Source organism: Epinephelus moara, chromosome 4 (genome assembly GCF_006386435.1).
Source record: "Epinephelus moara isolate mb chromosome 4, YSFRI_EMoa_1.0, whole genome shotgun sequence".
Lineage (NCBI taxonomy): Eukaryota > Metazoa > Chordata > Actinopteri > Perciformes > Serranidae > Epinephelus > Epinephelus moara.
In genome coordinates, this window is record NC_065509.1 from 16056373 (window position 1) to 16073464 (window position 17092).

The 17092-nt window shown below is 43.5% G+C and overlaps 1 protein-coding gene across 1 annotated transcript; it reads left to right on the top strand.

Annotated features, from left to right (window-relative positions):
* Window positions 1–6284: 6284 nt before the first annotated feature.
* Window positions 6285–13027, top strand: stc2a (stanniocalcin 2a). Its single transcript, XM_050041583.1, has 4 exons — window positions 6285–6610; window positions 8703–8845; window positions 9563–9774; window positions 10015–13027. The coding sequence occupies exons 1-4, from the start codon at window positions 6472–6474 to the stop codon at window positions 10376–10378; spliced, it is 858 nt and encodes a 285-aa protein (XP_049897540.1). The 5' UTR covers window positions 6285–6471; the 3' UTR covers window positions 10379–13027.
* The last annotated feature ends 4065 nt before the right edge of the window (window positions 13028–17092 follow it).

The following is a 17092-nucleotide window of genomic DNA, read 5'->3' on the forward strand; positions in this document are numbered from 1 at the left end:
TGTACTTCCTTTAATTGGCTGAAGTACTACTTACTGCAAACTTTGCCTTGGACATTGGTAACATAGGCGTCTTTGGTCCTCCATAAATTCTTTCATCTATTTTCACAGGGAATCGGACCTGATGAAAGTCATTAAGAAAATCTGTATAGAAATAGCCAGTCTTCTCACTGAGCTTGTCCTTTTCTTATGTGGGTCATACAGTGACATTAGTATTAAATTAAGACTGTTTCAGAACCAGCTAAAAACTATTTGTAGCTGCTTTTAATTATATTCATCTCTACATGTGTTTCAAAATCTACCGTTGCCTGCTCATTCGTTGCCAGCTGTTCTGGAAAATGTGATTATTTTAAACTTTGTGAACAAAGTTTTAAATCATGATGTTCATTCATTTTTGGGTAGTCAAACCACTGAATGTTCTTGTTGCTAGTGCCAATGTTTGGCATGTTGTGTTGCATTCAAGTAAAGTAGGAAATATGAATGGCACTTAGAGCACCACTTTTCTCCACCTTTCAGCAGTTCCTTGAAGTTTTCCTGTGGTACATTATTTAACAGTATCATTCATTTGGTGGTTAAACCTGCTAGACAGCTCTTAGCTCCCAACCTTGAAGATACTATGCAGGATTTTCCTTAAAAAAAAAAAAAAAAAACAATGTACAGACTGACACATACAGCAGTAATCCCCCTCAGTCATCACTTATGAAACACTCTCAGTGTGTGGATGTGTATTTTTCTTCAGAGACTCTGTATTTTCTTATTTTCCTCTTATTTTCTGTCCTCAGGATGTTTATGGGCGTGTACCCACACAGCGCTCTGGTGAGGTAGGGGCTATATAAAAAGGTAGCAACCAGGTGCCAGACCGTAAGCAGCAGGTATCCAAGAGACACGGTGCTTTTACTTTCACTTTTGCTGGTGTGTGTTTACAAATCAATCCTGAGTAGTGTACCTTTAAAGTTGCCCTGAGAACAGTCAGATTTATGTTCTCATTTGGTGTTGTTAACTAAAAAAGCATTAGCCCTTATAAACAGAAATCACGCTATAGGGCCTCCACGACGTCTCTTCTGTATGTGGCCTTTGTATTTTCACACAGAACCAAACAACAGCAGTATCATGCTGCTCCAGTGTGTGACTTCAGACAGCATGCCGGGATCACGGAAGCAAGAGAGACACGACAGGCGTGACATGAAATATGACAGCGAAGGCCTCTAGTGTGACATCTACCATGTCATGTTAATAACAATGGCATTAACATGGCATTTACCTTCGCATTCGGCCACCATTCTTCTTCTTTGAGTTGGCTGCTAACTGCCATTAGCTACATTATATTCTACCGCCATTGGTCACACACATAACACGTCATCAATGTGTCAGTACTGCTAATGATCTTGTCCTGCCGTCTGTCCCTTTAATACAGACATTGTGTCGGCGCTGTTAATACCTCAGGGACAACTCTGTCCCCCCATTCCATGATTGTACCTTTTATGCAGGACGGTGAGGCGACATAATAGCGTTAAATTCCTACCCTGACAAGTCAGTGTAAAAGGGGCAACTGTGTGTATCCCTGAGCTCTAACAAATGTGTTGAATATGTTTCCTTCCTCATACAACATGTGCAAAACTGATTTTTCTTTAAAGTTTGAATGGCACTACTATCAGTCCACAGGTTTCCTTTACTGGCTATTTTTAAATGCTGTAAGCAAAGTAAAATATGATAACTATGAAGCATTCATTTTGATCTTTGAAGCAGTAGCTCGACAAAAAAGACACTTATCAGCTGTACCTCAGCAGATTGCTCCGTTATTATGGAGGTATGTTGAGAGATACCAGATTTAAGTCACTGAGCTTTCTCCATCTGCTGAGGAAGACTGTGAAATGTGGTTAAAGCTCTGTAAAAAGCTAGTAAGTGGACCTTGAGTGATTTTTTTCTGTCACAAATGCTACGTAAAGGTTTATACAGAGAATTAAATCATTTCTTTATTGGTGTCTGGTCTGCTGTTAACTCACCAATGTCTGCTAAGTGCTTTAAGTGCTAGAAGAAAATACTAATCACGGGAATATTTAAGTCTCTAAATAACTATAATAACCTCCAGGTCGTTAGTCTTGGTTTGAGGACCTCCAGCAGTTTTTCCCATATGACTTGAATGCAGCACCAGTAGGCAGCGGTGACGCACTCCATTACAAGCCTGTGGTCCACTGCAGCACACTGATTGGGCCAAATCGAGGGTGTGTTCACAGCGTGGGCAGATTTTAACAGACGTGAATTGAACAGGAGATTCCAGTTTGTGGTATAGGCACAACTGGAAACGCTCCAAGCCCATCTCCAGACGCGCGCCACGGTGCGCTACACCCTCCTGTGTGAGCCTGCTGGAAATCCAGTGGACTTTGAAAATACTGCTGCATTGCAATTTCCGTTCTGTGCTCGTCAAGCTTAAGCCAATTTGTGGCACACAGACTGGAACAACTTTTTTTTTATTGAGGAGAACAAAGTCTATAATGATGCTGTATTAAATTTAGATTACTATCAGCTCTAATCTTTGCATCAGTGTAACATCATGAGGATAGAAGACAAAAGTAAGACAAGATCATCATAAATTCATGGCAGACAAAGTCCACCACATCCACCATAAGAATATAATGGGAATATTGAAATGTTGAGGTTTTCTACGCTGCACCATCTCCTGGCCAAAATACCTCCCATTTCTCAGCTGTGGTGACTTCTCCAAAATTTATTCCACTGACTCAAAACCTCAATTAAACCGATAGATACTGCAGTCTGAAGATAATAATTATCTATATTTAGAGCTATAAGTGATCGTCATTTTGGTTAGGTTAGAGCAGGAGTCCAATTCCTGCTCTAGGCTAATTTCATTGATGGTCTAAATATAGCCTGGGTCTTAAAGTTTTTTTCCAGCAGACAGAGCCAGAGCTTCCCATGAAAAGGATTTTATGAAAATAAATGAAATGTTATGATAAACACATTTCAAAGTCACAGATCTATGAAATTTGGCCGGCCACAATCAGATGCCTGTTTGTCTGTCTCGTCCTCTGTCTGTCTTTCACACACACACACACACACACACACACACACACACACACACACACATACACAAACACACACACACAAAATGGCCAATCGTTTCCCCATGTTCGTTTATGGGGCGCCTGAGCAGTGGCGTATGGTATTTGTCTCAGGGTCTGAGTTGTAGTTGGGTCCCCACAGCCACCCAGTCACACGCAGACACTAAACCACATCATCGCTCCTCATCACTGCAGCCACACTATGATGGAAGTTGAAGTTTGGTCAAATCTGAGAGTTTTAACAATAAACCACCAGAGATAAGAAAGCCACTGGCTTGGATTTTCAAAGTTTGCATGTCGTCTCTACAGCCCATTTTACACTGCCTGTTCAGAGGGGCAATAAATTCTGCCTCAGCGTTCTTTATAAAAGGTACGATTGTGGAACGTGGGGGCAGAGTTGTCTTGTTTTTAAGTAGCAGAAGAGATCGTAACAGCACCAAATCACTGACTGTGTAAAAGGTACAACCAGCAGAATGAGACAGTTGTGACATTTTGATGATGTGTTATGTGTGCAAACCAACATCGGACTATTGAAAAAGCAGCTAGCAGCAGTTAGCAGCTAACTAAGAGGTCCAGAAGCTCTTTATCCTCAGAGCAGAGAACAAGCTTAACCGCCACATAACAAGGACGGTAAATGGTTGCTATTGTCATTTTAGGCCATTCTTACTGTCTAGAAAGTGCTGCCCAACACATATGTTAGATGTCACACTAGAGATCGACGCTGCTCTGCCACACATCATGCCCATCATGGCTCTTTTGCAATGCAGGGATGCTTTCTAAGCTCACTAAGCGGGGGAGCCCAGTCTCACGCCGAAGTCGTTGACATCCGGCGCTTGGGTAGTGACTTGCGGTGTCAGAAACCAATAAAAAGGGCGTCCTTTAACGTTGGCATAATACGCGGCAGGTTGCCGTTATAATTTAATGGCGCCCAGTGGCATCAGGGGGAATTGTGGCCGGACAAGAACGAAAGTTAAGGCAGCAAAAGTCCGAACAGGGTGGGTGGGAGCAGTGTCCAACAAACACCGACCTTCACCTGAGAGAGCGGTGTTTGCATCCTGTAAGATTCTAAAGCCAAACCCTGTTTTTTTTCCTAAACCTAACCACTTCCTTTTGTTGTTGAAGGGGAAAAAATGTTTGCAGTGTTGTATCAACATGGGGCATTTATTTTGAAAGAAGACAATGCATGTAACAGGTAGAATTTGACACAGTGTCTCAGCACGTCAACAACCAGCGCGCCCAGGGTACCTTGCACGTCATACAGTATGTGGACATGGGAAGTCCATGACCAAACATCAATATGTGACAAAGTCAGAGTGAGAATGTGTTGAGTGGGGCGGCATTATGCCATAGTTGTTTGGTTCTGCATTAAAAAGCAAAGGTGGTGTAATGAAGGGTCGTTGTTGTACCTGCATCTATCTGTATGCATTAAGCCCATACGTTGTATAATGAAGATGAATGACATGACAGCTGCCCAGATGTGAAGCCAAAACACTGAAATCGCTTGGGTGACTTGCTTCGATACATCTCATAAATGTTAGCTGATGGGACACAGCCAAACTAAAGAAGATGGTTTCTGTCACTTTAGGTAGTTCTTATCAAGCTCATGCATATTCAAGTGTTTATTTTTCTGACAAGTTTGACTTTTATTTGTTATTTGATGCTATAAAAATGGGGCTGACATCATGATCAATGGCGCACAGGTGGATGGGCGGGAACTCTATGCTGCAGAGATCACCACAGCGCAGACTCTGGCTCCAATGACGTAACCAGCACAAGATGGCATTGGTAGTATCCGAAATATTTTGGCTTCTTTTTTGTACAATCGTAGGAAGTGAAGACATGCTGTTGTTCTTTATATACAGTCAGTGGTTAGACCTGTGATTGCCTGGAAGTTTATTATGTCAAGGTTGCTCTAGCGCGATGTAATTAACAAAAGGAAGGAACAATAAGCATCACCAGGCCCCCTAGAGGCTTTGGACCCAAGTGCCGTCACGCACCCATGCACCCTGATAGCCATTTCCTTCCACGGGTACAATTTCCTGTCCTCCAATGGCCCTCTGGCATGACGAGCAACACGGCGACATGCTGGCTCGCGTTACACCGCTGGCTCCTATAGAGGCCTTTACCTGAAAGTAGTAACACCATTAAGTCACTGGAAACATTTCGAAGACAGAGACTTTATGTTCTGACTGCAGGCTCAGTCTGCTTGCAGTTATTCCACATGGCATCCTCAAGTGTTGCTCTTGAAAAAGATTCCTCTAAGGTCTCCAAATGTGCAACCCTGCCAATGTTGGTCCTCTATTCTTAGATCACTCCCTGTAGTAGTGGTTAGCAGACCTCATTGTCACAGACTAAACTGGGCATTGTGTAACAGACGCCTTCATATTCACTTCCCTATAAAAAAAAAGTTAGTTAAGGACGTTCTATTTATAGGAGCTTTCACTTGTAAGTATGCAGTAATTATAGCATGATCTCAAAATCAATATGGACTATCATATAAAGTTCTGACATCCTGTTGTTTGTGTGCAATTATTATTAGGACATTGATTGCAAGATTATACGGTATAATTCATTTTCATTGAGTGTTTCTGTTGTTGCAGACTTTTCACCTACTTTCTGAGAGCGGCTACAGACATCTTTGAAGCTGCAGTGAATTTATTTACTACCTTGCATTAATGACTTAGTGGGTTGTAGAGCCACAAGCTAAGCCTATTTTATGCAGAGTGCTTGGACATCATGTGCTTCAATTTACTCCAGTTTGTTGGCAAGCCTGGTATGTCTTGATCCTCCCGCAGCCTTGTAGCCTAAATAAGTGCTCCAGTTTTATGACAAAAAACAGACTTTCTATTGACTTTTAGCTGCTGCACTGTCCCTACAACAGGCAGGGACTGTTGGTTATCTTGCAGTATAGGCAGATCATATAAGCTGCTCACAGATTATCACAGTGTCTTTATGGAGGTTTATGTGTTACATTGGGCATTAGTGACTTTTGCAGATTTGGTTTGTGAAACACTGCTTGATCATCCCTGAGCTGTCACAATCAACTCACTCATGAATATTGCTTTACAGCGCCTGTTTTATTGCAAAAAGGGGACTTTCACTGGACACTCCCCTAAAACCTTGGACGTGGATGTCTGCGTCTCTGATTGGTTGTGAAGCCCCAACCGACAACACCTGCTTAACTCCTTCATCCAAATTGACACCCGGGGCTCTGAGAAATATAGGCAGCATCCCTTCCAGCTCATGCATTCAGTCCCACAGCTGCCCCCATAAGACACCAAGCCGCAGCTGCGCTGATCACTGATCCAAGGTGAACCCTCACACACACATACACACACACACATACACACACTGCCGGGATCTTTGCTGGAAATCGGAGCACACTGTCGGAGACGCAATGTTGGTCAAACTGGCCGTGGCGCTGCTGGTTTTGTCAGTGCTGGAGCAAGTGGTGGGATCGGATAATACTGATATCCATGACAGCCTCCCGGAGAAGCCTGCGAGCCAGAAAGGACGCCTCTCCCTGCAGAATACAGGTAAAGTGTCAGAGGAGATCAGAAATTTGGAGATTCTTGGTTGGTGCAACTGTTCGCACATCTCCGTGGGGTTTGTCCGTACACGTGTTTCTGTGGCTGCAAATTAAACCATGCTGGGGGGACGAGTCCGGGCGATTTGAGCAATCCGCTGCTTTTAACTTAAATCCCGGCGCTACGGTGCACACGAGTGACCCTTTTCGATTACCCAGGAAGACGATATCTTGTAAATACTCTCAGACAGAAATCCAATATGTTAGTAAACTATTAATAGAAAGGCGCAAGGTAATAGGTAATGTATACGGCAGCGCATCTAGGTGTGCGTGCGTCGCTGGTGTCCGTGTGTGCGCGCGTCGTAGGTAACGTTTTCAGTGGTTTTCTGGAGAAATGTGGGTTTTGCATGTGTTGTGCAGGCTGTGTGTTCAAATGAATGCTGGGTGATGTGTTCAAGCAGGTTAGTGGAGCAGTAATGATTGTTGGTCAGCGCTGAAGGCGAGCGGGAGTTGATTTCTTGGACAAATCCTCTGGGGGAAGCATTGTTTAAATACCACTAAAAGACGAGCGCGTCTTGGCTAATTAACACAAAGCACTAACACCACGTTGGGCTGCTGCCTTCTCTCTCAAACTCGTCGTATATAGTGGCTGATTTATTTGTGTGTGTGTGTGTGTGTGTGTGTGTGTGTGTGTGTGTGTGTGTGTGTGTTCTCATACACAGCATGACTTGCGCCCCACCATGTGAACCAATGTCAAATATTACAGCATAATTGTTATCTTGCCTCCATAGTGAAAAATTAGGGACAAACTCCAATGCAGGTTTTATAGCAGAGACCCTGGTAACACCACTGTGTAATTCAATGCACGTTGCGGCCAAGCTCGTACGATCCAAGCACATTCCCGTGATGCCAAAACAAGCACTGCTGACAGCGGCTCACTTTTCCTGCGCACTAAAGTTCAACTCAGTGCCTACCAACCCCGCAGCAGCTCGTCCCCTTCCCCCTACTACTGCCCCCCCAACAGAGGCTCTTTGTTGACAAGCGTGATTTCTAATAAGTCACATTTAATCCTCTATTTGCTGTCCTCTTTACGCAGCTGGCGCGCACTTCCGAGTAAGGAGGGAAAAAAATTCTCTTACGCCCATCAGTTATCAGCTTCGAGACAAACCACGCGTGTAATTATGTTTTTACTTAAGTCAACAGTTGGGGTTTTCATAGCCAAACTGTGTACGGCCTGTTGGCTCCCAACCTAACCTGCAATTTGCCATAGAGTAAAACACTCCCGACGATGTCACATAGGGTAAGCAGCAGTTTCTGTGACAGGTTCCCTGCTGGTAGTCAGATGTCTCATAATACACAGCAATTTGGGGTTAAAAGAGAGACCTTCACTTTCACATTGTAATTTCTGTCCTCGAACATCTGTTTTATTCCTGTCTTTCATGGCCACAGTAAAGAGAAAATGGCACTTGAGAGCCAGCCAGTGGGGTGCAGGAGCTGGCATTATGTATTCACATGACATATACTTACATATTTCCCAAGTTTTTTTTGCCTGCATTGCTGCTGTTGTGCCCCCTCATGTCGCTAATGATGCACCTTTTACTTAATGTTTAAGTATGCAGTCTCAGTTCATCTTTGAATGCAGTAACGAGAGACTTGTTGATGCACATTTAGTTGACAGACAATAGGAATGACTGCATTTGTGTTTCCTCCACAAGTAGTCAAGGCTGTATCTGCAATGCACCATCCCATCTCAATGCTAGGCAGTGCAGATGGATTGTGGTGCAGAATGACACAGTAATATCTGTCACCAAGTGTTCCTCCGCAGGAACCCCTCAGCTTGGGAAATTAGACTTCCCCCCTCCCCTCCTCCCCTTTCTCTCTCAGACTCTAGGTCATGAACACACGAGCGACCGCCTGTGTCTGTGGAAATAGTTATACGCCACATCAGCTTTGTGATTAGTGCAGCAATCTCAAGTGCTGAAGTGGAGTTGTGCCTCCAAGCCGTATGGTCTTCATTGCCAACACGCCTGTAACAATCTGCTGCTGTGTCTGCTGTGAACAGATGATAAGGTCCCTCCCCCTAACCTGTTCTCTCTTTCCAGCTGAGATCCAGCACTGCCTGGTGAGTGCAGGGGATGTCGGCTGTGGTGTGTTTGAGTGCTTTGAGAATAACTCCTGCGAGATACGAGGGCTACAGGAAATCTGCATGACGTTCCTGCACAACGCTGGCAAATTTGACTCTCAGGTACTAAACTATTCTGTGTGTGTGTGTGTGTTTGCAAAAAAATGATATAACCAGAGGCAACATTCCTTTTCCTTTTCACCGGTTCGCTGCTCCACACTCGTCATTCACAGACAGATTTGTTTACTTGTGCTTTTTCCCCCTACATACCTCAAAACATATCACTTTTCCTCGAAGTGCGATCTTACAGACACTGATCTCATAATCTCTTTTCCTCTCTTGGGAAGTTCACTTCCCTCTCAGTGGACTGGTGCATGTACAGTTAGGACCAAGGGTCATGAGCCAGTTGGCCAGACGCCTAGTTAGCTCTCTTTTCATACATAGCAGAGGCTGAAGCCCTGCCAAGCCAGGCCTGACTGAGGTCTTAACATGTCTATAGGGTCACATTCTAGGAATCTTTGGCAGGCAAATCCAGAAGATTTCAGCAGAAGAATGGCACAGTTTACTGCTATTCATGCAGACTTTCATCACCCCATTCTGTATTAGAAGCATGTAGTTACACATTCATATAAAGTTTGCTCCAAAGCAACCACACACACACAATCCAACATGACTGAAACAGGTGCATAACATCTCCCAAACTATTAGGTGTAAATAATATAGTAAAATGAACCAAATGGTTTTCTTTGGCTGGTGTGCGTACTCTCAGGTTTCAACAACTTCTAGGGACTTTGTCTTGAGAGTCGACTGCTCAACAGTTGTGTCTCTGTGTGTGCACAGGGGAAGTCCTTCATCAAGGATGCTCTGAAATGTATGGCACATGGGCTACGGCACAAGTTCAGCTGCATCAGCCGGAAGTGTGTTTCCATTAAAGAGATGGTGTTCCAGCTCCAGAGAGAGTGTTACATCAAACACAACCTTTGCTCTGCTGCAAAGGAGAATGTGGCCGTCATGGTGGAGATGATCCATTTCCAAGATCTCTTCCCTAAAGGGTGAGTGGCTGCTCTGGACAGCATGTTTGGATTTATTTTTTCTCTAGCCTGTCCCTTCTGTTTCATCTCTGACTGTTTACCTTCCCTGGACTCTTCTGCCAGTTTAAGCTTGTTCTCCTCTTCCATGTATAGTAATACTACCATCCCATTTATTCCTGTCGTTTCCTCAACCTAGATGTATTGTGCTTCCAAACATGAAATCACAAGCTTCATGTGAGTTATGTGCCTCTCTCTGCCCAGTCCATATGTGGAGCTGGTGAATATTCTCCTAAGCTGCGGAGAGGAGGTGAAGGAGGCGTTGACACGGAGTGTCCGGCTACAGTGCGAGCAGAACTGGGGGGCTCTGTGCGACAGCCTGAGCCTCTGCTCCTCCCTCGCCCCGTCTCCCGCCGGCACCGCCGTCGAACAACACCGCCGCCCCTTGCCTTCCCACCCTGAGCCTGAGCATCCTCGCCCCCCGCGGCAAGGTGAAAAGGACAAACCCGCTAAGGCGGGCTTCAACACTCACCCACGCAACCGCAGTCAGGGACCCCGCCGCCAGAGCCCAGAGGCCGGAGTCGTGGCCGAGCAGGAAGACCCCGAGGCCACCGATATCCGGAGGTGAAAGCGCAGAGACTGTCCCGACCTTTGACCCCCTACGACGTTTAAAAACCACACTTGCAGACTTATGCACAACTCCACACTTCTCCACACACACACACACGCTCACACACACACACACACACACACACACACACACACACACACACACACACACACACACACACACACAAATTCCCAGACAGACTGAGCAGAAGGAAACAAGCCCCGACCTTTCCTGTCCTTATTCCGCCCTCTCCAGTCATTCCAGCAGTCCCACATGGTAAACTTGCAGGGTAATTGTGGTGTAGCTTGTACTGTTATGCCAGACTGTAGGCCACGATTTTTTAAAATTGAGTAATAATTGTTATTATCATGATTATTTCAACTGTTAGGACTATTTTGGCTCTAATATAGCATTTCTCAAATCATACTTACTGTAAGATTTGATTATATTTGTATTATTTATTTTATTCTGTATGCAATGTTGAAGTATCAAAATGTACATAGAAATATACTTATCTATATTTATATAAACATGTATAAATATAGTTACAATATGCAATACTGATATACTATAGATGACATAGTATATGGTGTGCTGTCTGTTGTTCTCTTCACAGTATTGCACCCATCACACATCGGTCTGTAGATATGTAACATACACCATTTGTTGTTTCAAAGTGGGAATGTGTATTATAATTATAGATACTTGATGATTAAATACAAATTGTACAGGTTTCAAGTCCAGTTCTGGCACATATGAATTGTAGTGCATGATGGCCACGAAGCCAACAAACTTGTGCATTCTTCAAGTGAAAATCCACTCTAAAGAGGATGCAAATGTAATACTATGAATATGGACAGTTATTTCACACTTGTATGTATTGATAAGTCTCTCACAAAGCTAGAAATAAGAGAGCCAAGACTGATCTCTGATGTCATCGAGCGCCGCTGTCTGGGCAGCAACGAACGGGAGACTCTTTGTTTCATAAGTGTTAGTGCAACTCTGACGTGATGCAGAAAGTATCTCGTCACTATCATTCATTGTTAATCGAACTTCAGGAGCTGCGTCTCGGTGACATTACAGATTCATGTTCATAGCTTCAGGAGACGTTTTTTGTTCTTGTTCACGAATAATAATTGAACTGTCAGATGTTATACATTCTCTTTGAGTTGGTTTTCCATCTAACTGTCAGCTATCAGTGAACTGCAGCAAAGAGAGGACGCTCAATGAAGTCCTTTCGCATATAAAGTCACACACATCAAGGTGCCTAAACTTGTTATTGTCCACGGTGACCGCTTCTCTGTGATTTAAGTGAATGGATGATACTGTGTCGTGGGGGAGATTTAATGTTGAGCTATTTTACGATGATGTTGAGCCACAGAAGTCTTAGATTTTGCACTTTGGATGATTGTTAGTTTGTGTTGGACCGCTGCAGGTTAAGAAGTAAGACCAGGTTACCAGAGCAGTCGCCCTCTAATCAGACCTTACTGTATAGGATGTTTAATTTGAGCAACCCCTGGTTTTCCTTATCAGCTTACAGCACCAAGATTTGTATCCCCAAATGCTCCTTAGGACCAGATTGAGCCTCTTCTTTAGAAGATCAATGTTACCCTTTTGTGGTGTCCCAGTGGGCAGGAAAGAGGCTTGACAGAAACCCTCCAGATCTCTGGCCCCTCTAAATTAGCCCTTATTCCTCTCTGGTCCCTTACCTAGGTCAGGAGAGACATGAAGGCCTGTTATTCTACCCGTTAGAGCCGCAGGCAACGCAGCGAGGAACCAGGAACTGGGTTAAGTCCACACACGGGGGCTCTGGCGCTGTTATTCTAAATGTTATATTTACCGAGGCCACCAGAGAATTCCTCTGGGCCACAGCCAAGAGCCAGCAACACAGAGAGGTAGAGAGGAGTGGAGCAAAAAAAAAAGAGAGAGAGACAACTTTTTTATGTGATGATTCACTCCATCTTCTCCTAGTAGTCTTCTTCTCTCCCTCCTCTAGGTCACAGACACAGGCTTTTGACCATTTCAGGCCAGTCACATGCTTTTAGCTGTGGAAGTGTAGTTTGTGAGCGTACAACACCACATGCTGGGGAGCGATTGGTGCAAGCAGAAAATAAAACCTGCTCAGATTTTGTGGCTCAATTACGTTTTTTTTGTTTCTGATGTACTTACAGTAAGGTAATGTTTTCTCCTCCCAGTCATTAAGAGACTATAATAAGCTCCGAGGGTTTGAATCATCAGTGAGGCTTTCAGGCTTTTCTTTTTTTTATTCTGTTGTGGAAGTTGGGATTCCTGTGACATCCCAACACAAGACATAAGCTAATCCTTTTTGAGAATGTACTGTATGTGTGTAAAGTGACAATCTGTTCAGCTCTCTGTCATTAGGTTTGATATGGCTTTTTGTAATAATGTAGTGGCTTGAATGGCTTTTCTTTATGTGTTCAGAGGAAAATAAAACTAACCACATTTCCGGTATTGTCAGTGCTCCATCACCACGTTGCGAGTTTTCCTCCGTTCAGCACAAGGACTCTGCTTTCACCGTTGAAAATACAGAACATGGTCTAGAAGTTTGTAACTCACCTGTAAGACATTGGGCATACGATCCCATGAATAACTTTGGACTCATGAAGTAAGATGTATCTTGTTATCATTAAAATATTTTTGTCTGTATTTTGTACATGTTGTGTCTATCAATACAGTTTGTATTCACACTGATGTAGCATGAAAACATGGCGTAAACACCACGACAAACATGTTCTCGTGGCTCAGACGAAGAGTTCACACAAGAGGACGAAACATTTGGTGGTAAAACATTCAAGGAGCAGGTTAGCAGAGAAGGCCTCGTCGTCTCAGGTATACACACAGAGTTAAAAGACACCCTATTCTCGTTTGACTTGCCGCCTCCTCTCTGACAGTGAAATACGGGCTGTGTTTAAAGTTTCAAGGACTGGAAATATCCTCCCTATTGAAAGGCCTAAACATTTACGTCAGCGGCTCTGGATTGTATGCAATGCTTGGGGTGGGTCCAGGGTGTCAGTTTTTATGAGTTGTCCCAACAGTGTACATTGCCTCACTAAACATTTAGACAGTGCTCTGGTTTGAAAGGTAGACGTCCAACTGTTGTTTTGGAGCTTTAAGACATTCTGGGGTCAAGTTAAGAGTGTGCTGAGGTGCACAAGGCCATATATGGGAATTTGACACCCAAAGGTTTTTTTGTTTTTTGATTTATCTACAGTGTGGCAGGGAAGAAGAAAGGCTACATATACCACTTAACATATACAGCGCTTGTAATAATAGCACCTCTGCATTTCAGTATTAATCTGCCCTATACAGTCTGCAACAGCTCACCTCTGACTGTGTAATGACACCAAATGACCACTGGGTGGTGACATCTCTCTTTGTATTGACCTAAAGGCAGATGAAAGTAGCAGGTGCAAGGATTTGATTTTTAATAGGGTTGAGATGAGTCATTGGATTGAAGCTACAAATGATTTTAAAGCTGAAATGATGAGTTAAACAATTCAGTCTCTTTGATTTTTATTTGAAATGTAAATCCAAAGTGTTTTTAACTTCCTGTTATCGTCCTTTCTGTTGGATTACAGGAAGCACACAAACTTCCTGTTACAAACTGGGGGTGTGGAGTGTAGTAGAAGAGGATATTTGGGAGGCAGGGAGGGTCTAATGAAAAACACTATCAGGTTGCATTACAGGAAATGCAACATTTTTTGAGTTTGGCACAGATTGGGGTCTGAAGGTTGGGATATCATCCTCTGCTGCTTCAGCTTTGACCTTTATTTATTTATTTTTTTTAAATCTGTGTCTCTCCCCGATCTTTATAGTGCCCCTAAAACCTGACTCCCTTTTATACACTTGATACATAGCAAAAAATACGTCTCAAATTACAGTTTTGCTCGTTTAGACAAAAAGACGCTGCTGGGATGACTGCATCTAGGTCCATGTTTACATCTACGTCCAGTAGTCCATGGAACCTAGGCACCCATTCTTTACATTCTAAAATAATTTCTAAATACATTGACATTGTTACACACTACAGCAAATAGTCAACCTGCAGTGTAATGAGTAAAACTCCCTAATTTTATTCATTTTTGTGACATTCAAGGAAATAGAACATAAGGGAGATGTTAGAGTATTAGAGTAAGAGAAAGGAAAAAGGCAAAAGCAATCCGGGGCTTGGTAGAAAAGAAAAAGAAGAAGAAAAATGCACATATCATAGTCTTTTACAGACTGTTAGCTGAATTGTTTGTGTTGGTTTCTCATTAGCTCTTGTCTCTTTTAGTAAAAACATCCAATAAATGTAAAAGATTAAAAAAATATACTTGTTTTTTGGTGTTGGTGGTGGGTAGGTGGGGGGTTGTAGCTTGCCTATAGGAAGCCCTGTGCTGGATATGGTGCTGTGTATATACTGTGTATATATTGAAAAGGGCAGTGCGAGCTATGACATCATCGCCTGCACACTGTCGGTGTCACACTATAATCAGGGAGCTGATAAGAAAGGCCGCAGAGTGCAGCGTGCTACGTTCACTGGGATTACAGCGTGTGAGAGAAATTATGCTGTGTCACACTCAAACAACGCATTGAGTCTGAGATGGATGACCTCCTGGCCAAACAATGGGCTGCTGGCTGGACTAGAAATCTCCCAGTTTGCATGGTTGGTATGGCAACGGTGCTCTATCAATATAGAGGCAGCAGAGATCACATCTGAGAGGAGGCTGAACAGCAGAGAGAGAGACTGCGCCTCTGAGCAGAGAAACCCGAGATAGTCGGCCTCGGGTGCTTCGTGAACATCTACCCTGTGCTCCAGTGTGAACTAATGAATTAATGACTGGGTGCCTGAGTTCCATGGATGAATCATTAAAGAACCAGTCAAGGTGAAGAGGTGCACCCCACCTCTGTGTCCCACTGGGCCTCGGAAAGAAAAATGTAAAGCTGATACAACAAAACATAATATACTGTGCAATGAGTAATCATGTCGACCTGCTCAGCTCTATAAAATGAGTGGAACCTCAGCAGCAAGGCTCAGTTTCACAGGGGAATACAGAGCGCGTTGCTCTCAGGGAAGAAAACGCTGACTCAACTCACTGTGCTCGAATTACTGTCAGCCTCAAAAGACCTATGGCAGGCAGCAACACACATAAGATGGTGGATCCAAACATGCATTCACTCAGCCTTACCCGTGACATGCACACAGGCTGCTAACTGGTTTTAAGTCAACAAAGTGCCATAGCTACCAATGATTTGCTGAGTCTCTGGCCTGAGAGTAACAAACCACTAACACCTGGACCAGCAGTCTGTTATTTCTTTCAAAAAGAAACCAGAAGCTCAAGACACACTGTTGTGTGTGTTGTTAAACCACCCCAACAGGCCCTGCCGCACATAGGAGTGGGGTGGGGTGATGTGTGCTGCTACTACAGGATACAAATGAAGGGTGGGTCTGCCTTGGGGGACAAGAACACTGTGTTAACAACACTAAATCAACAAGCAAGCAGTAAATAACACTCCAACTGAGGTGGAAAGTAACTGAAACTTAGTGGCTCTTTCAGTTAGGTTTTTCGGTACATTTTAAGAACAGTAAGTCTATGCTTTTAGATGGCACAGTCATGAAGATATTCTGCTTAAGCTTCATTTGAAACTCCTTTCCTTAAAAGGCAACCTTTGCTTTCAGAGACAAAATGGTCTTGAACTGCACAGGAATTGTTGTTCAAATATTCATTTTAATGTGGATTTAGTCAGGACCTCACCTATGACCACAATAGGCTGTGTGACATTCACAAGAACTGTTAAAATTAGTCTCTTTTGCTTGAGTAGCTTTAACACAAGTAATTTTACTCCCCATTGAGTAATGTATACTGCGGCTCCAGCAGGAGTACTTCTATTGAAAAGGATACTCTTTCCTCTCCTGGTGAAGGATCATTAAGGTTTTAATGAATTGGCTTCAGCAAAGGACAAAGCACAGCTACGTGAGGTTCTGGCTTGCGAGCAGACGTCAGATGAGGGAGACGATATGTGCAATGTGGAAATGTCATCTGTATTATAGCCTACTAAGTGATAGTATGATATGATGGCATGATCAGAGCGAAGCACGGATCTGACCAAAGTAAGATTAATCAAGCTCTCAGGCTCGATTATGTGCTGAAAATAGCAGCAGCTTAATGAGATTGCTACGCAGTACTTTGCTGTGATGATGTTATCTATCTATCTATCTATCTATCTATCTATCTATCTATCTATCTGTCTATCTATCTGATCCTTTGCTTTCAGGGCCTGTCTGATACACAACACACCAATCCTGGACAACTGCTGTAGGCTGAGGTGGAAGAAAAAAAACCCATTTGCTTAGTCAAATTAACTCATCTGCATTCGGAACAGATGCAAATACCAACACTAAACCCTAGATTTTAACCCTTTGCACTAAATTGTCCTACAGTTCTCTTACATGAAAATAGCTCTGTGTAGTCATGGTTGAGGTTTTAGATAGAAATTTCCTTGGATGTTTAATTTCCCTTACAATACAACAACTCCTCCCACTGATTTCTAGGTATCCTTATTTGGGAGGAGAACGTCTTGAGTGCATGTGCCATTCATTGAGAAGGAGTGCTGTGGGCGTCATCACACGGGAATCATCCAATCACATGTCAGATTCTAGTGAGATGGGCGGGGCTTCTGAGGGAAATCCTGACACACAGTGGCTGGTAGCTGAAGGAGGGGGCGGGGCTT